The sequence below is a fragment of the Cinclus cinclus genome, chromosome 2, assembly GCF_963662255.1.
Source record: "Cinclus cinclus chromosome 2, bCinCin1.1, whole genome shotgun sequence".
Classification (NCBI taxonomy): domain Eukaryota; kingdom Metazoa; phylum Chordata; class Aves; order Passeriformes; family Cinclidae; genus Cinclus; species Cinclus cinclus.
The window spans coordinates 100,907,372-100,928,026 of record NC_085047.1 but is presented as its reverse complement, the minus strand read 5'-3'; the positions used below and the strand labels follow the sequence as shown (position 1 = coordinate 100,928,026).

The 20,655-nt window shown below is 40.7% G+C and overlaps 1 protein-coding gene across 4 annotated transcripts in view; it reads left to right on the top strand.

The window, feature by feature from the left end:
* The first annotated feature begins 10,301 nt into the window (after positions 1 to 10,301).
* AP1S2 (adaptor related protein complex 1 subunit sigma 2) overlaps positions 10,302 to 20,655 on the top strand; it is a 35,305-nt gene continuing 24,951 nt past the window's right edge. For 3 of the 4 annotated variants that reach the window (XM_062488040.1, XM_062488042.1, XM_062488041.1), the window contains exons 1-4: positions 10,302 to 10,393; positions 11,374 to 11,552; positions 18,704 to 18,812; positions 19,740 to 19,877. In XM_062488040.1, coding sequence (XP_062344024.1) covers positions 11,374 to 11,552; positions 18,704 to 18,812; positions 19,740 to 19,877 — 426 coding nt within the window. In that variant the 5' untranslated portion in view covers positions 10,302 to 10,393. Of the gene's footprint in view, positions 10,394 to 11,373; positions 11,553 to 18,703; positions 18,813 to 19,739; positions 20,122 to 20,655 lie in introns of those variants that run through there. The other variant, XM_062488039.1, reaches the window with a different exon arrangement.

The window sequence follows — 20,655 nt, the reverse complement described above, 5'->3', positions numbered from 1 at the left end:
GTTCAGGCAAGCCAGCATCAGTAGTCCTGCATCCCTGACCCACAGCCCTGTCATTCCCAGGCATGTCAGGGCTCCCATGGGTGGCACAATGGCAGGTCCTGGCATACAGAGAGCTACTGGCTCAATGTTCCAGTACACATGAATGGGTGCAGCAATAACGGGTCAATGGGAGCATCAGTCACACTGTGACATGGAAATGCTCCCATGTTGGGCTAGTGTGTAAGCTCAGAGCTCCTTAGCTCTGCGGGGGGACCTCAATAAAGTGTACAGTGGGCAAGCATCAGATCTAAACATACACACCTTGATCTTAAATGAAGCTTGTGGAACATGCTAAGTTACACAGAAATGACCTTTTAAAGCACATCACTCCTAATTTAGGAGATTGTCTCATAAAAGTTGTTTTGAGCACACATATAAATGAAAGATAGAAAAGGAAAAAAAACCCTTTTATTCTCAACATCTCATTAATTTCAATCTAATAAATTAAATCAGCATAAACTACAACTATTTCTAGTTCAGACTCCACCTGGTTTGTACGCTGTTGCAACGTTGTCACTGTAGATAGAATCTTCCCAGGAAGGAGCAAATGAGTGCAAATATACAGTCCATAACACTTTCTCAGACACCGATGTGCGCACACACTTTGAGCTCTTGCTGAGCATGGGTTTCTGACACCAGGCAGACCCTTAGGCCAAGTCAGACAATGAAATTATGGTGGTACACTCTACTCTGAGCCATCTGCTCATTCTCCTTAACCAGTGACTACCCTTTTCCTTACCACTTTCTAGAAAAGAAATAGGAAAGTCAGCTTCACAATAAATGTTTACAAAGTAAGCATTCCTGTTTCCATTTTTAGATCACTGTTTACTCATACTGCCCATTATTTTATGGTGGTAAAACTGATGTTTTCTTCTATCTACACTGACATCACAAGGAGTTTTGTCCAGCTGCCTATGAAGAGATAATCTCTTATAAATTAGGTACCTAAGAGAGAGAAGCCCAGCTCTCTGTTTCATCAGGAGGTATAGAAAATGGTATATTCTATATGATAATTCTAAATGCAATATTCTTAGGTGTGAGGCCTTCTTTAGAGGAAATTAGGGTGAGACCCTCATTTCCCTTTTATTCAGACAGTACTTTTTAACCAGTATATATCATAGACACCCATTTGAGTAGCCACATTTGCCTGTCAGCCATCACCTCATCCAAGCTACCTCGGCTGTAGCATGAAAATGAGGGAAATGTGGGGAAAGAGCAGACTAACTTATTTCATCTGCTAAATGTGCTCTCTTAAAAAGAAAGTGGTGAGGTAAATTATACCTAACTAGCACCTAAGGTAGTGTATGCATCTGGGTCTCTACCAGCCATAGTAAGCAAGGTAACATTGTGTACATAGGAGAGTGAGAAATCTGAAAACTGTTGTGCACAGAAGTATCTCTCAAAACAGGCATTGTGATGGGGAAACCACTGATCTCTAGCTTTGGACAACCATCCTGGTTTTGCAGTATTTCCTTTTTCAGCTACTTAGCTGTGATGAATTGTAATGGGAGTCATTCTGAGTAACACAAGTGAGAGTGGGCTAAAGCAGGCGAGCTGCTACATAAATGGGGCTGTTTGTTACAGCTTTTAAGTTGCTTAAGCAGCTACACTGATGAAATGTTGGCAACCATCTGCTACAAGCATTCATAAATAAATACACACCAACCTAAATATTTCCTGGCTCGTTGCTCTGTTTCAGGCATGGGTTTCTTGTCTAAAGAATTTTTAAAAATTTACCTGTAGTTTATGCACAGGCTTAATTTTTTCAGACCGTTCAGCTACCTGGGGGTGATTTCACTCACTGTTCTTCCACACCCCTTCATGCAAATTACTCATGAGTGAATGGAGAGGGAAGACGCATAATTCTGAAGACAATGACAATGAGTATTATTGATATTATTTATCAGTGTCAAAGCAAACTGTTCAACTTTGAATTTTTCATGGAAGACTGGTTAGAGAGATTAATTTTAAGCTTTTTTAACATCAATTTATTCTGCAAATCTGAGCAAGTGGGACAAACTTGATCTCCTTATAGAACAAAGAGATTTTAAAGCATTTAGGAGCCCTATCCAAAGGTCAGCTGTGTTTGGCTCTATAGAAATAAGAAAAGGAATTTTGAAATTCTGAATCTTTAGTTTTGGCCTTACGTCACGGTCGACTGTGTTATACACAGCACTCCTCAATTCAATGCATCCTATGCAATGTTTCCTCTCTGGCTTGTGATCACATAATATCTTTTATTTCCATAACAGATGCTTAATGGGAAAAATAATATTATGAAAACAGCCCAGGAAATCAGCCATCATCTACTTCTTCAAGCATCTACCACAATAAATGTTATTTGTTGACTGCCACTATCACTTTGCACCATACTGCCCAAAGGAAACAGATGCTGCTCACTCTCAGATCCACTTTCCTTCCTGACACCTTCGTCTCTGCAACAAAAACTGCCTCCAAGCTAGGAGTGCTCTAAGTAAAACCCACAATTTGGGGAGAGTGTTTAAAATATTATGAAGAAATTAAAGGACTTCCTGAAAGCTCGATTTTCCTGTTAGAATGTTACTTTCTGGCAAAGGGTAGTTAAGGTTTACAACATGATTTTACAACTCCTACAACACACCAAAGACTGTGCTTGTTTTAGACATATTTTCTCTTTTATTGATGATCTACATTGAGTTATCTCTTATGTGAACAAGACTTCCAAATCAATTGGTGAGATGTAATGTAGTAGAAATGTCTTTTAAATAAAAAATAAGTTCAATTATTCCTTTTCCACTAGAAGACTAGATCAAATTTGAGCATAGCTCTATTATTTTGCACAAACCAGTGATCTTTTTTATTTTTTTTCTTACTTCCACATGATTGCAATGCTTCTGAAAGCTGCCAGGATGCATTAAAATCACTCATGAATTTGTAATAAGGGTCTTGGGTTCCACACAGCAAGTATTTGCAGTAGAAAGGATACATTGCCAAAGGATTCACCCTTGTTAATAGCATGCTCTGTAGCTGTGGAACACTGGCCTTTTAGACTTGAGTAAATAATTGAATGTCCTTTTGGCTCTGTTCCACTAATGACCCTCTGGAATAACACTGAATCCTGAAGTCAGCGAGTAAATGGGGTCTTCTTACTGGGACAGTCTTCTTAGTGTATTTGATATCCTGCTGCATTAAACAAATCCTGATTAAATAAAAAGTGAGGCTTGTACTTGAACAAAGTATTCAGGGACACAGGAGGAGCTACTTGTTTATTTTACAGTGATTGAAAAAAATATTAAGATTGCCATTAATAGAGTGAGAGTGGAAGTGTCTGTGTGTGTGTGTGTGTGTGTGTGTGTGTGTGTGTGTGTGTGTGTGTGTGTGTGAAAGTACCAGAAGAAGCAGCTGGATGTGTTAAAAAGTTATGTGGACTGAGAGAAAGAACAAACTGAATTAAAGATAAGGGCTCAAACAAGACAAAGAACAAGTCCAGGGCCAAAAAACTACACAAAGGCAACACACATTAATGAAATTCATTGGTTTGTGAAAAATGAAACAAAATAGTGAGACGGAGCATCCAAAGCACCACTCCCTCCTAGAGAATATAAAAAGCAAGTTCAAAATCAGTTCCCTCGCCAACCAAGAAATCTAGAGACACAATGAGGAATTACAGACAGCATCCCTAATTCTCTGGGTGATCATACATATGATCTTGGCTAGACCAATTAAACACATTTTTGGTATTTCATGTGGATAAAACTCTCACAAGTGGACACAGCCAGCACAATATCTATGCATTACTTAAATTCTTCTTGAACCTTTAAAACTAGACAGTAAATGGATTACAGGCCTTGACTGCCCCAGTTTCATCATCTTAAAACACTGCTGACAAAGAAAAGAATAGCAGTAAATGAAGACCTTACAGATCGTGTGATCCATTTATGGTAGTGGCAGAACACGCAGTATATTTTCTTTAAAACAACAGAGGAAGTTATGCTGGGTCTTCCAGAATGATTTGAAAAGAAAGCTTAGTGTAATACTGTAGAATCAGTGTGGAAGTTTGATTATAAGATGAAAAATTCTGGTGTCAGGTTGCCCCCATCAGAGTCAGAGCAGTTTCCAAGTTTTCATGAAAAGTTTCTATGTGCTGACAAATAAGACACTTGCTGTGGAAGTCCATACCATCTAGGAAAGTCAGAAGTTGGAAACTGGATTATCTCCTTGATGCAAAAGGCAGGACCTCCTAAGGTATAATTGTTGCGAGGAGTGACCAGAGCCAGACACATAAAACTCATAGAGTTATGGTGAATGCTCCACTTCATTATACAAGCTGTTGTCTTTTATAAAGTTCTGACATACGTGCATGCGCTCACGCGCCTAATACTAATATTTATTGGCTACAAGTAACTGTTCATGTGCCACAACTACCCTACTAATTGGTTACAGCATTTTATGTTTATGTTCTACTTTCTTGCTCTTGTGATTAGCACATCCTGGCTTGCTTTCTCACTCTTGCCACCTGTTTATCTCTTATTCTCAGTCCAAGGTCAGCATGCCTTTGCTAGCACTAAAATAGCCCAATTTATCCCAACACTGCAAAGCAAGCTGTCTACGGCCACACTGGCCCCAAACTCCTCCACAGTATATTAGATCAGTCTCCATACACAGATCAAGAGGCCTTACAGGATCACCTGCTTGGCCTGTCTCAAAACGAGAACAGAAGTGGACATAGATGCCTAAATGAGGACTTCAGTGGATTGAGGATGACCAAACTGTGTACCAGAAAACCTTTTGCAGTATCTTCCTCTGAATGTGTCTGATTTCCCAGGTGTCCTATCCAAAGTCATGGCCTGGTATATTAAAAAAATTTCTTCATCCTGGGAAATATTGAGTACTTCTGCACAAGCCTGTCCTGATACTCCTTCATATGAGGGGATGGATACAGCAAGCACATTAACCTGCAGCATCAGCCACTTCAGAAACAGCAGTGCCAGCAACTTCTTTCTTAACATTGCCGAAGGATGAGCAAGATATACCTGAGATGCAGTACTGAACAACTCTTTAAAGTATTGATGTAGTCTCAGAAATCCCAACCTCCTCTGCTTTCCTCTCTCCGTTCCTCCCAGCCACTTCCTTCTGAGGCTAAAAATTCATGTTTCCTCACACGCTGCCTTCAGAAACTGTTCCGTTCTTTGCTGCACTATGGCAAAGTTTGTAGCAGTGGAGCAGGAAGAAGCATTAGCAGTCATAACAACTTCTTCATAAATGTCTGCAGTGCAGTTATTTTCTTCACTTCTCAGTGCCTCTGAGCACTACTCCAATATAAACATGGACAAGCAAAAGATAAGAACATGACCTAAGTAAGAGAAATCTGCTGCTCACTAGCGCAACACAGCCAGTGCTGCCAGCTGGTTGGTGTGTGTCTTATTCAAATGGCTGTCGTATCTTGCACCTGGCTGAGGCTAATAAATATGGTAGCTAAGAGGAAGCCCTCTCACTGGCTGGCATCTGCTATACTCCCTTGCCTCATTTCTACATATCCAGATACTTTCAAAAGCATGTTTTTACTTTCCAAAGCAAAATGTGTAAGGCATGGTTTAGACTGTAATTCTCATAACCAGGCTGCACACTTCAGCTTCAAACTATTCCTTCAGCTCTGGAAATTCAGTTTCAGGGATAAGCCTCCATGATGATAATTTTGGAGCTGTGCCTATCACACATGTAACATGACATCTGTGGTCCTGAGAGCCATATGTGTCTGTTGAAAACCAAATGTGTTTAAGAGAAGACAGGGAAACCTGTGACCCCTACAAAGAAAAGACAGAGGAGTAATGACACCAGCCATGATCCGATGATTTAAGAGCACCCAGCAATCAGGCTACTACATTGCATGTAATAGTATTCAATCAAGAGGAATTGCTCTATGTAAAAAAAAAAAAAAAACAAACAAAAAAACAAAACAAAAAAAAAAAAACAAAAAAATCCCCAAAAAAACAGCATAGCAATGAAAACTGTCATTTGTGGACACTGATAGCTTGGCCAATGCTCAGACAGCACATCAAGGAAGGGAACTGCATATATTAACGTAATGTCCTGTTTGGAGGCTTAAGAGGCAAAAACCCAGCAGTATTCACTTCCAAGGGTAGTAACTCAGTTCTTATTGCCTTCATAATGACTTCACAGTTATTCAGTCAATGAAAATGTAGCCTGATATTGAGCATCAAGAAGATAAATTAACAGTAAAATGAGTCGCACTTACACATGACCTACTTCAGTAGAAGACTGCAAAAACACAGCATGTATTCTTAAAGTATGTTGCCCTCCTCTGTAGGGTGCTGAGATGGCTGAAAAGGAGGCAGGAGTAAACCCTTTCTTTACTAAATACTGTGTGAAGAAAAAAAAAAGTTAAAATTTAGTAAGCAATTTTTCCATTGGAATTAATGAATAGTTCATGTTATAAAGTTCATGTTACCCATCATTTTGGCTGAGAGTGAAAACACAACAGAATTATTTTATGAGCTTCAGATTTGGCAATAAGAACATGCATGAAGTGCCAAATTCCAGGAGGCTGGCCTTATTAATTTTTGTATAAGATCTGCTATTGCAGACAAGACAACTATAGTCTAATTAACTAAAACCAAACAAACAAACAAACCCATCAAAACTGGCATAAACCATAGCAGTCAAATTTAATCTTGCTTGATGTAATCTTCCTTCCTGCATCTCTCCCCAGATCCAGGCAGTTTTTTTCTGTGTCTCAAGTCATGCTGGAAATAACTTACAAAGCAAACTCTTGGCTGAGGACCCCAAATGTCTTATGGTCAATGAACATATCCCCTGAAGATCTGCCTTATATCTAAAATGGAATACAAAGGATTGTACAACTATACAAAGGATTCTACAACAATAGCAGATAAAAAAAAATCCATCCAAAATAAATCAGGGGATTAACATCAAGCTGGATATAAGACAATGAACAAAAGCTAATGAACAGAAGACTCACTGTGTCATGTCTAAAATTAGATTGCATTGACATTTGCACTGTCACGAGTTTGTGGAATACTCAAAGACATATTATTGTTGTAAGCATCATATATATCTTTATCAATTTGATAATTAGAGCTAGTTCAGTACATTGCTAGTTCAATGGGTGCCATGATAATTTCATAGAGGAACAAATGATAGAGTCACTATTAAGAAGGATAATTAGTGCAAATTGTAACACTGGGGAAAAAATGGGAATAGCAAGTCCTCTGAAGTTTCCAAAAGAGAAACAGCACAAACCAAAGGGACAGCATTACCTCTGTCACTGTCCCCTGACACAGGTGCTTGGTCTTGAACCCAACTCCCTCAGCCACCTGTACAGCCAAAACCAGCCTTGTTGGCAATACGAGATGCAGCAAAGTGCCAGCACAGGAAAAGAGATGGGAACACAGAGGTGGGAATGGAAGGAGAGGGCAGGAGAAGGTGGTGTTTCAGATGATCTGAAACTGACATGGAATCATGCCTTAAACTGCTTAAAATAAGCAGGGTCATTTTGAGAGAAATTGGTTAAGGAATGATCATATGAGTGGCAATCCCAGCAGGCTTGAGAACATTGCAGCCTCTGTCTGAAATAGGGATGAGGAGGCAGGACAGGCTATGGAAGATAGAAAGCTTCTGCCAAGCTGGACCTGGCTAGAGTTTCTACCATGGTTTCCACCGTGTAGAACTGGTCTCACATGCTTGTCACAGCACCTGAAGCTGCATAACAGAGTGATTCTGCCCAGGAGATGTAATGAAGAAACTCCAGGTTACGTTGTGAAGAAATCTAGCCAAGTAAAAGAGAGAAGGGAGAAAAGTCATGGAACAATTGCCCTTGTATCACTGTATGAAATTGTACACTGCAAATGAGCAATAAAATCTGGCAGAAAAAAAAAAGAAAGAAAAAAGAAAAAATATACACGATTGAAAAAAAGAAGAATATGAAGCTGAAGTTTTGAGGTATTATGCCACCAAATTGCAGACATTTCTTGAACCATCTGGGTAGTTTGATTTCAATCAACCAACTATGTGTTTGCAAAATGCGTGGTTTGATCCATATGCAGAAATATTTCACTGAGCTGGGAAATGACAAATCATAACACAGGTCTGGTGTAACTCCTTTAGAAATTAATTTCGGAGCTCCCATTACCATAAAAATGGTAATAAACTGAAAGTTGCACAGATGAAGAGAAATAAAAGTGAGTTCCTAGCTTAAATTATGGTTTAGAAGGTCTCAAAGAAGTGTAGATGCACTCAAAGAATCACCAAATACATGACACTGAATTCAAAGATGAGCAAAGTGCTGATTAGTAAAGAGATTGTTTATGAAAGTTTCCTGAAAATCAGGGTATTTTAGACCATGGAATAACTGCACAGGAAAGAAGCAGAGCTGCAAAACCTGGCAACTGCTGAGGACAAAGTAACACCCTGGTATAAGGGCAGACTCTGAGGTAACAGATCCTGAATGCACAACTGTTCCTGCGATTGATGAAAAGCAGGTTAACATGAGAACGGGACAGCTGCTCAACGAACATTAAATCTGACAGGAACAAGCCCCTACATCACCAGCTCTCATTTTCAACACAGCCTCTAATACTGCAATTGCCTGATCCATTCAGCTTCGTTTCACATACACCTCCTTGTCCCCATGCCACTTCACTCTTACAATTATAACCTGTTCTATAAAATCAGGGATATATCTGCAGTTTTCCTCAAGTACAATTTACTATAGCATTCCTTGAAACGTCAGAAAATTGGCTTTTCTTTTAGACCATGCACATTTTTACACAAAAGCATTTCCAGCCCCAGTTTCTGCTGCCATAGCCGTTTCGTAGCCAGAAGAATGGGCGCCTATTTAAAGTGTCAATAATAGAAAGAAATAGAAGCGTGACACATCCCGAGGCGCTGTGAGCTGCTCCTGACGGAGCTGCTTTGGGAGCACGACCCTTGCCGGGTTCTGTCGGTCACTGTCACACCATTATCGGATCAGCCCCGTCAGGGCAGCTGTGCTGTTCATTTAGTGCTGGGGGTGCTGCTGAGCAGAGACCATGCTGAGAGCTTTAGGTGTTTGAAACATCTTTTTACATTAAGGTCTTCCGATTTCGGCTTGCAGAGACGTCGCTCTATTTCTTTCATCTAAGGTGTTTTCAGCCCACCTCCATTAGAATTTTAACACCAAATCAATCCACAACAAAACCAGACAGCCGACCAACCAAACCCACAAACTGCGCGGCTTCAGCACGCAAAGCCTCTGTCGATACACATGAATGATAACTTTTAAACGAAGCATTAATGAAATACAACACCGCTAAGTCCATGTCGGCGGCTGGTCCTGCCAATCTAATTGAAGCTCGCAATCAAGGTGACTTTAGGGGAAAAACTTCCCATGGCAGGGAAAATGCCCTCACAGACTCGGTCCCCTCAGATGGACAATCCCTTCACAGGGTCGGTTCCCTCAGAAGGACAATCCCCTCACAGGGTCTGTCCTCTCAGGACAATCCCTTCACAGGGCCGATCCCCTCAGAGGGACAATCCCTTCACAGACTCGGTCCCCTCAGACGGACAATCCCCTCACAGGGTCAGTCCCCTCAGAAGGACAGTCCCTCCACAGACTCGGTCCCCCCACAGGCAGCCCCGCCGCTCCCGCCCGGCGCGCGCCCCCTCAGCCTCCGCCCCCCTCACTCCCCGCCCCCCTCGCGCGCACGTGCTAGAAGCAAACACCCCGCGGCGCATGCGCATCTCACCCGCCCCTCCCTTATCCCCCCATCGAAGCTGGCGGGGCCGGGGGCGGAGCCTCACTCTCCGGGCGCCTGATTGACTGATGTCATTTCCCCGGCTCCGTGCCGCGCCAGCCCATTGGCTGCTCACGGGCCGCTATCTGCGCCGCGCCGCCCGATTGGCTGTTGCCGCGCTGGCTGTTGCCCTATCACAATTCGGGCAACGCGGATTAGGACATCTAAACCCCGCCTCTTGCTCAAGCCCCTCCTGCCGCCAACACCAGCTCCGCCTTCCCCGCCTTTTCCTGCCTCCCATTGGTCCAGAGCCGCGTCGCCCCTCCCTCCCGCCCGCGCGCTGAGCTCTCCGATTGGGTACCGGCGGAGCTCACTCCGGTCCCCCCTCCGCGGCGGCTGATAAAGTTTTGTTCGGAGGCGCTCGGGCCCCGCCCCTCCACGATCCCAGCCCCGCCCCTGGCCAGCCCGAAGGGGGGCGGCCGTTGAGGCGCGCGCGCGCTCGCGGCGGCGCCTCCCGTCCCCTCCCTCAGTCCCGCTCGGCGGCCGAGGCGGCAGCGCCGGGGGTGCCGGTCTGGGCAGAGGTGTCTCCTTCTCCGCCTCAGCTCCGCTATCCCCCGGGCACGGTGAGCACAGCCGCGCGGTGCTGGGCTCGCCGCCCGCTCCGTGACGGGGGAGCCGGGGCGGTGCTGGGGCCGGCGGGGAGGCGAGGCGGGATGTTGGGAGGCTGCGGGGGCTGCGGGGCTCTGCCCCCGCCCTGGCACCGCGGAGCCGCTGCGGACGCGGCCGCCGCTCGTCGCGGCTGGCGCTGGTCACGCTTGTCACCCGGGACCAGGCTGGGCTTTCGCATCTTATTTCATGTCTGTCGTATTGCCTGGGAAACTTCCCCAGCCCGATACAACTTCGAGCAAAAAGGCAGAAGAAAGGAGCCCGAGTAATTTTATGTAATGTTACAGCTGCTGGAAAACATAGTCTGGCAAGTTCCTCTTAAAATATAATTGCAACATCACTCCTTTAGAGGAAGCGAGACCTGGAACATAGGACCGCAGGGAAAGCACTTAATCTCTCCTTTTGTGTAACGTGGGAAAAGACTGGGCTTTTCTGTGCCGTCGGACTCTCCGCTGGGAGGTTTGATGTCTTTTAAAGTATTCCGAGATTTTTCAGAAAGATTTTAAGTGCAAATTGCTCCTGTAGGGCTCTCATCCGGTGAATTGGAAATGAGCTTGGGTATTGGAAGAGTCTGCTGTGCTGTTTTGCTGTCATTTTAGGTAGAAAACGCAAATGAAATCATGCTGGTGCTGGACGTGGCTGGTCTGAAATTGGGGAATATTCATTTGCCAGCTGATGGTTCTGACACCCCTTTCTGAAACTTGTGTGCGCTTTCTTCTGCCTTTGGCTTGACTGACCTTGCTCAGCAGAATCCTTTGTATCGCTGCTACTTCCAAATCTTGTGTAACATCTGCCAGTGCTACAGAAATATATAATGTAGTTAGGGTTTTGGATGTCCGTTTTGCTTCCTGTTTGGTTTTTCTCAGAGAGATATTTTCGAAACTCGGAGACTGAGATTAATGCTTTTCTTTTTTTCCCCCTCCTTCCAATTCAACAGATGCAGTTTATGTTGCTTTTTAGTCGCCAGGGGAAACTGAGACTCCAGAAGTGGTATGTCCCATTATCTGACAAAGAAAAGAAGAAAATCACAAGGGAACTTGTTCAAACAGTATTAGCCCGCAAACCGAAAATGTGCAGCTTCCTGGAATGGAGAGACCTGAAGATTGTCTACAAAAGGTGGTTCTGTCTCACTAGCCTCATAATTGCCATACACTATGAACCGTGTATTAAGTAGCAAGAAAATAATGAAGATTATTTTTGTTTTGTTGATTTCTCTTTTCTTCCCTCTGCTGCTTACAGAGAAGGCTGACTTTTCCCTTGAATCTAATTGGATAACCAAGCAGGAGCCATTCATGTGTGGAAAATCACTCATGCATTTAGAAATGTACTGAAGAGATGATCTTTCTTCCTACTTTCATAAGGAGTGGCAGTTCTTCTGTGTTTAGGTTCACACAGTACATATGTGCTTCGTATTTGTATGCATTTCAGCTTTAATAAGTGTTAAAAATTTTATGAATATTTACATCCAGCAGTGGCTTCATAAATCTGGCTTCATAAATCACCTGAAAATGTAAATTGCTTCTAAAGGGTCATAGAAATAAGGAAATAATTTTTCAGATTACTTTTCTTTGTTTGTTTGGGTTTGTTTGTTTGTTTGTTTGTTTTTGGTTTTTTTTCCCTCTGTAAGTACAAAAAGGGATTTTTCAGAATTGGAGAAATAATGGATAGCTTTCTTTTGGTGGAAGTACTGTGTAATTTTCTTTGCAATAATTTCATTTTTTCAGTTGTTCCCTAACCTTTCTAGGAGTGTTTGGTGAGCATTTTTTAGCTTTGTGCTGATCTTCAGAATGTATCACAGTGTAGTGGTGTGGCCATAATTCTTCTCCAGCAACAACAGTAATCCTCCTCCTGATGTGGTAGGCTGCATCTCTTCCAGCTAAAGGTGGTGCTACAAAGCCTTGAGTTGTCTCTCTTCCATAGTTAGTTGTAAACCTGAGAAGTTTTATGCATTCCTGTTTACTTGTGGAGATGGTATATAGTTTGTGCCCCCCAATAAATATTGATGTGTTCCTTGTAGATAGGACAGAAAGGACTGGACCAGAAATGAGGAGTTTTAACTCTTTTTCCAGGATAACAAATGGGTAGTATCAGATATGTTTAGATGTTTTAAGTGCTGCTCTCATATATACCTTGTTTTGTGTGAAGACATGTATGTGAGTATTGCTGGTCTGCCTAATGCATGTAGTTCTTCAACAGGAGGAGGAAAGAGGAGAAGCAGTGCATGAAGCTGTGCTGATAGCATCCACAGTTTCTTCTGCCTCTTGATTTCCTCACAAAACTCCTTGAATATGTCTGTAGACAAGTGTGCTCAAACACTTGCTGCACTTCCTTCTATATTAATACCTGCAAGTGCCTTTTCAGGAACTAATCAGAAAAACAAAGCATTAGAAGGCCAGTCTGTTTCCTTCCTTGCCCAGTCTTGAACAGAAGTAGCTGTTCTGGGGCTGATTCCACACAGCTGCTTTCCCTCCCTGTTTGTTGCTGTCAACAGTGACTTGCTGTGTCCTTTTATGTCTGGGGAGCTGGTGGAAATTTGGGTAGGACTGTTTGAGTTGCTGAATGTTGTGGTGTTCTTGCATCACAGTGGTGTGTTGTGGGTCCTGGGGTCAAGGAGAATGAATAAATTTTCTGGAAGGTGTCTACATGTGGCTAAAAATGGTCTAAACTGCAGTCTGTCTGCTGGACTGCTGGTGTACACAGCTGACTGCAGTAGCTTATTTCACTCTCTGCAGACCAGTCTGGCACAGAGAGCCTATGAAACTGCTAAAGATGAGCTTGTACCAAGCTAATGAACATCTCAACTTTTTTTTTTTTTCCACTGAAACATCACCAGAAGGACTCGGTGTAAGAGGTGATAGTTTAAATGTCTGAATCTGATACCACTAACAGCTCTTAGGTTTGTGGGACTTGTTCCCATCATTGCACCATGATTAAAGATGATGAGCGCCAGCTAATATGTTTTCTTTCAATAGGGTGACTGCTTGTAGCTGAAAAGGTGGTGGCTAAAAGAAAAACACACCAGGAGGAACTCTATGGCTTGTGAAATTGCAAAAGGTGCTCCCAATTCCTTCTGAGCATCTCTAGAGGATCTTTGCTCAGATGTTCTTGTTTGATCTATTGCTGGGAACGATCTGAACCTACTGGGGCAAATGTTTTTCAGTATAAGTTGTAAAAGTATTTGCCTATTGCCATTTTGAGTCTTAAATTACTGAAATTTAAGTGCCGTTTTTGTTTTTAGAGTGTGTTTATTGTTCATCTGTAGGAGAATTGAACCTAGATACTGCAGTTCAAAGAATGATGGGCAGTATCAGAATTATACTCAAAGATCTCATCATACCTGTTTGCAGAAACAAAATGAATTCAAATGCAGAAGCTGGCAAGACAGTAGCTTTAGCTTCCTTATGATACATAACATTTTGACTATTTTGATTAGCCTCATTAGCTCTGTAGCATTTCATCTTTATAGGATGTTTTCTGAATCTTCAAGGAAATAGACCTTAAAATTAATCTAAACATATGTGATGTAGCTTTTATTTCCCTCTGATTTCATACGTGTAGCATTTGTAATGGTTGAAACATAGGCTCAGCTTTCTTAGGTTTTTTTTCCTTCAGCACTAGAAAACACAGACAGAAAGGTGCCTAACTTCTGTCATGGTGTGTGAATTGGCTTATATGTATTCTGTAACTGGTTTGGAAGATAGTTTTTTCAGGCTGATAGACACCAGAAGATTAAAAAGAGGATGTGAGCTTCTAACTTCAAGAAGCATAGAGATTTGAAGTGACTTGCTGGGAAAATAAAAAATTAAATATGGGAAGCCAACAACAATTATGCTGTATGAAAATAGAGGGGGACTCATCTGCAGACAGCTGATTAGAAACTTAACAAACACAACTGTGTTTGCTCTTCACATTTTTGTCATTTAAAAAGTAATGTAGTGGTTTTGGAGCATATAGGGTAGAAGTTCATGCAGCTTTTTCCCTGCGGCAGAAAAAAATGTGTTAAATGTTAAAATTTCTAATTTTGCTAAAGAAGGAACTTTGGATGTGTTTTGTTGTTTTTTTTTTTTCTTCTTTGAAAACTTCTGTTCACTATTTTAGCTTCTGGCAATATGTTTTTTTTTCCATTGTGTAGTATATTGCAGTCAAAATCAGAACTTGGTGAAAAACATATAAAGTTTATTTTGTTAGCATTTGGTTAACTGCATTCATGGGACTTAGTTATTGTTGACCAGTTATTTGGTTAAGGATTGTGGCTTTGCTTTTGTGTGTCAGTTTGGAACTGTATATGGACTGTGATATTATGAAACTACCATAGCTTTTGCTGCTCTTGATGTGGCAGTTGTCTTTTGCTTTTGCACAACATGACTGTAATCAGAAGTTAAGTTAAAGCCTTACATGAGAATAAGTTTTAAAACTTATTTCTATCCTCCCTTCACTGAAAGAAGCAATGAAAGAGCCCGTTATGCAGGTATTCTGCCTCTTAAAGTATTGTGAATTGAAGGTAGAGCCATGTGGCCAGTGGGATGTGCCAGGTGGCATGATCCCACTTTTTCCTTATTTATAATTTAGCCAGTTGTACCTCTTGGAAGTATTGCTGTGGTGTTGATTAGGTAGCTTTGTAAAATCAGCTGAATGCAGTGATTATAGTGAATTAGATTCTTGGGATTGATAATTTTAATTAGATCAGGTCTTCTGTGTACAGGGTTCTAGTTTGTGTGGCACTAGGAGGACCTCAGTATGAAGAAGCATCAGCTTTTTCTTAGAGAATTAGCAGTATGAAGTTCTTGTTCATTTTGAAACTGCTGGGAGCTATAGCCTTGCTGAAATAAGGAACTGGAAAAGTGCTTTACTTTGGTAGAATATGTCCTGGAGCCTCAGAAGTTCATGTTTTATTAAAGAAATGTGTAAAAGTTGTGGGACAAGAAAAAAAACTTCTGTCAAGCACAGCTTATTAGTGATCCCAATTTTCATTGGGTCAGCTATCAGCAAACCACAGATTCTTGGGCCCATCAAGCACCGAGTCTGCCTCCTGGTTGTCATTTAGAGTTCAGTTCTGTTTGTACCAAACTTTGTAAGCTTTAAACTTCTGCAATTAGTATCTACATGCGAAGTGACTTAGATGCTGACAAACTTCCAGGGATGACTTCAGGCAGGTGTTCTCTCATCTGGAAGGAGAACACCTCTGAGTTGGTAAGATTTACAAGCTGTGCTCTGTCCACAGTGACCTGATCTCTCAGCAGAGTTACTGAACCTGGCTGTGAGAGCAGGAGAGAACTATGCTGAAAAGTGGCCTGCCTGTTTTGAGGCTTACTACTGCTGAATTATTGTAACTCTTACGGGGAAGATGCATTGATTTGTTTCCTGTAAAAAAAAAAAAAACAAAACAAAACCAAAACAAAAAAAAAAAACAAACCTGAGGCAATCTATCTGAAGGCAGGAATTTGCATAAGTATTATACCTGCTGTGTTAACCTTTTTGTTCTTTAATCCTGTATTATATTTTGGGGTGATTTTGTCCAAACAGTTTTTGGTCTCTCTGGTTTTGGTTCCCTTTTTGATAAGTGGAAGATATTTATCATAAAATATTTTCCTTAGTGAGGATAAGCAGCTGAGTTGAGTCAGAAGCTTATTTTAACAATATTTAGTGAAATAAAAAAAGACCAGAAATGCAATAGGAATAAAAAAGAGAGAATGTTTTGTACAGACTGCACTTTATTTACTTTCGGGTATGTACTTTTCTATCAGGATTTGCCTGTTCATTGGGTGCATATGAAAGGTTTCTGTCAGGCTCATTAGGAAGAAGCTATTTCTGCAGAGCAGAAATATTTTTGAGCCCGAGTAATCTACTTGTCTTTGTGTGGATACTGTCCGTGTAGACTTCTACACTCGGCAAAACTTCCAGTGTCTGCTGTGGATTATAAGTGAACAATTTTTCTGAAGCCCTTCCTGCAAGGAAAAAATAGAAATAATGCCTGTGAGAATTTGGATCTGAAGCATTCCTTTGTAGTATGCTCATGCCCTTCGGTATGACTTGTTCATACCCTTCTGCCATTTGCCATTCAGGCTTATTAAATCTGCATTTGTTTTCTTTTGTTGAGTAGCGATCCGTTAGTCATAGCTGCTGCTTAAAAAATAAATACCAAAATATTCTTTGCATGTAATAATAGATACCCAGGCCTCCATTTTTGTGGTGATACCCACTGAATAGTTTTTGTTTTTTGGTCTTATTTCTCCAGAATTGCAATTGGCAGAGCTTGAATGTGCAAGTCTACTTGCTAGCTGCCAAATACAGTCTTTTGAAAGTAAGTTACTTTCTCTTTTAAATGAGGACACTGAGAACAGACCATTTTCTGAGAAAGTATTTTATATTGGTCTCACTGTCTCCCCTCCCCCCTTCTTTTTCCATAAAACAGTTCTGTGCATCAAGAGAGACTCTTAAGTACTAGGGGAGCAGAGGGGGACTGTCCCATGTTGATAAAATATTTGAGTCAAAATTGGTAAGGTCTGCTGGTACCTAGTTCAACTTGTGTTTAAGCACTGTAAGGAAACAGTTTAACTGCACTTCATCATAATCAGTGCTGCTCATCTGAAGGTGATGAAAGGCTTTGTTTAGATGGATTTGGCCTGAGTGTTGGTGATTAGTGTAAATGTCAAATAATGTGTCAATGTTCTTTTTTGCTACAATGAAATATGATAACGTGGAGCTTGACTTACAAGTTCCTCAGTAGGTTTGAAAGCATGCTTTTTCTTTATAATACTTCATTCCAGTCCTTTTTATAATAGTTTAGGTTCCTTATACAGACTGAATATTGCAAGCTACTACAATGACTGTAAATGTCCTTGAGAAATTAGTGAGTCATAAACATAACAATGTAAAATCAAAAGAGCTGTGCTCAGATTGGACTTCTGATGAGCTGATGAATCCCTGTGGTGACAAGATGAAAGAGAAAAGGAATGAAGGTGTCCTTCAGTGGAGGTATTCCTGTCTTTGTCCATCATATTTTGTGGTAGGATAGGCAATAATATTTTACAGTAGTTTAAAGATTTTATATAAAAGCTATTCTGATTAATCTTTCTTGTTGAAGCTGTAGCAATATGATTTGGAACAGAGTGGGAGAAGGGGGAACATTTTCATGAATGGTACTGGGTACGTGTCTAGGAGACATTTTCAACATAGCTGAAAATACAGCAGGGTTTTTTCAGAACTTCTAGCCAAAAAGTCTGGCAAGTCCCCGCTGATAAAATGTGTGTAATGATTAAAAGATGCATGGATTTCTTTGTATGGGAAGCAACTATGCACCTTAAACTCGGTATTCATATCTGAATGACTTCCTTTTCAGTAGGGCTGGCTGCTCAGGAGTGCTTAATGCAGCCAGTTGTCCCCTCTAGAGGCAGACAAAAGCTGTTTCTGGTTAATGTAAATCAGCAGTTACAACAGGTGGTACTTGAAATCTAGTTTGTGCCCCGTGTGACTGAAAGACATATGGTTCTGGCATGCTAGAAAAGACTAAATGTGGTTTTCAGCTTTCGATTCCTGCTTTGTTTGGTATTTTAAAAAAAAAATTTGAAGCTTTCTTTAAACATTACTTGAACAAATGTATGGTAGAGCGCAGTAGAATTGGATGGTCTTTTTGTGAAGGTGGAACTCGATCATATCTGAAGTTACAACTTCCCTATCTTCCAAGATGGAAGTGGATTGCTAGAAACTATTTGATGGCCTCTCATCAGTCTGATGAGGACAGTAGGAATTGAGTTGTTGACTTAGTAGTAACTGGAGCAGCTGACACTGGTGTTGGTTTTGGAATTTTTCAAATTTTTGTAATTCTCTGTAAAGACCAAACTCTAATTGCTAATTCAGTTTATCCTTCTTGAGGCATTTACTGTGGTTTTTAGTATCTGTGTATAGCTTACATGATGAAAGTTTAACATGGCATTAGTTGATTAATATATTGGAGTATGTTACAGAGAGGAAAGAAGGTATGGCATCTCAGAACTCTCCCATGATGCCACAAAAAATCAAATGTGTTTAGTTTTCCAACCACTTCCTTGGCCGTTTTAGATCTGTCAGCTAAAGGATGGCAAAGAGTAAAGTCTCCCATGTATATGCATGTGTCTTCTGATCTTTCTTTTGTAGAACTTGCTTGGTTGTGATTTGGAGTATCAATATTGAACTTGAGTTAGAAGGACTGTTGAGAATGGGATACTCCTCAAGTGCATTCATTTTGCTTATGCTTGTATGCTAACAGCAGCATCATTTTGTGATTGCAGATATGCAAGTCTCTATTTCTGCTGTGCTATTGAAGATCAGGACAATGAACTAATAACTCTGGAAATAATTCATCGTTATGTAGAACTTCTTGACAAGTATTTTGGCAGTGTAAGTTTCTTTATATTTTACTATTTTGTTTTATGCCTGCAGCACTTTTACAAGAACATAACCAGCTAGTAATTGAAGAGGTGCATTTAATGCTGGGCCAAACTAAACTGATGGTTGCCTCTATTAAAATATGAAATTAAATTACTGATTTGGAGAAGAACTGTTATTAATCTGGTCTTAATTGCCTGTATTTGTTTCATTTCATAGTAGTCTTAGTTGGGGTCAGATAAAATCGTACTCTTAGCAGGAAGCTTTTCTTCTCCCTGGCACTGCTCTAGTGTGAGCTCTTCTTACTTCTGCTGCTTCCAAAGGAGACAATTGGTTGTGAAGTGGCAGGAATGGTAAGGGAAGATGAGAGACATCGCTTAGCCAGACTGCAAACACAAACAGCACTAGTAATGTGCATGAACACTTCTAGAAAAACTGGTGCTTGTTCTGCCTTCCTTCATAGTCCTTCTGACTGTGAAATACACAGACTGAACAAGAAATTTGAGATTGTTTTCATATCTTTCTGTAAGATTGTGTGAGCTGCCTTTGCATGCTGCAGGCAATAAGAGCTTTTATAGGGAATATTCTCTTGCACTTGAAGAGCTATGTCTTACAGACTGCTGTGAATTGAAGGCTTTTTAACAGTGAAAGCTTTTTTCCGAGGTTGCTGTAGCTGTTTTTAACTCAAGCAAAAAATATAATGGTGTTGTTTTGTTTTTTTGTTTTTTTTTTTTTTTTTTTTTTTTTTTTTTTTTTTTTTTGTTTCCTCCAAGGTATGATTTTTATTGTTGTCCCAGTCCTTACAAGGTTTCAGCCTTAGGCTAACATCTTGATTTGGTAAAGTTTGGTGAAGCTGTGAACAAGTTAAGTTTTGTGAGAGGCTGTACCTCAAGTGGGAGTATCCTCCCACTTTGCAATAATGCTTGATGTTCTTTTTAGGTCTGTGAACTTGATATCATCTTCAATTTTGAAAAAGCCTATTTCATTCTGGATGAGTTCCTTTTAGGAGGGGAAGTTCAGGAGACATCCAAGAAAAATGTTCTTAAAGCCATCGAACAAGCAGATCTTTTACAGGAGGTAAGCAAATCCAATTTCTCTGGCCAAACTGTCAGCATGGTAGGTTGTGACTCAAACCTCCTGTTCCTCTAAGCTTCTAGAAGGTATTTTTTAGCATGCTTAGCATGTAGTTTTAGCTAGTTGTCCTAAGTGTGCAATAGGATGATGTTAGCTGCTCGTTTTGTTTGGTTTGGCCTGTGTATGTTGGTAATCTACTGTGATTTTGTGATCCGCTAGTAAATGCAAGTGGCTGTTTTGTGTTTATACCTAGATAATTGTAGATCATGCTAATTTAACTTAGTGTTGCTCATGTGTCTTCCATTCCTTCTTTTTATCTATTAGCCATTAGTTTTTTTGTCATACCTGATGCATGTTCACTTCTTTACTGTTTCATTGCTGAAATCCAGAAGCTAGACTCTCTTTGAGACTCAATTCAGGTATAGTTCTAATTAGTTCTTAGATCTGCTTTTCTGCTGTAGGCTGCTTATTGTGGAACATTTCTGAGCTGACAAAGCAGTAATAGTAGTGCCATAGAAATATACAGAATTAAGTATAAGAACATTGTTTTTTTCACTTTGAATGCTTTTGTTATTTACTGTTATCATTGAAGAATGACGGATTGCATGTCTACCTTTTAAAAAAAAATTTCATGTGGACGGGTTCAATGGTATAGAAAAACTTAATATTATTTCCCCATATTTGTTCATCCTATGCTGGTGACTTTGAGTTTATTTGATTTTGTTTGGTTTTCCTTCTTACTGAAATGTACACCATTAACGTCCTTGAATGTCTAAATGGG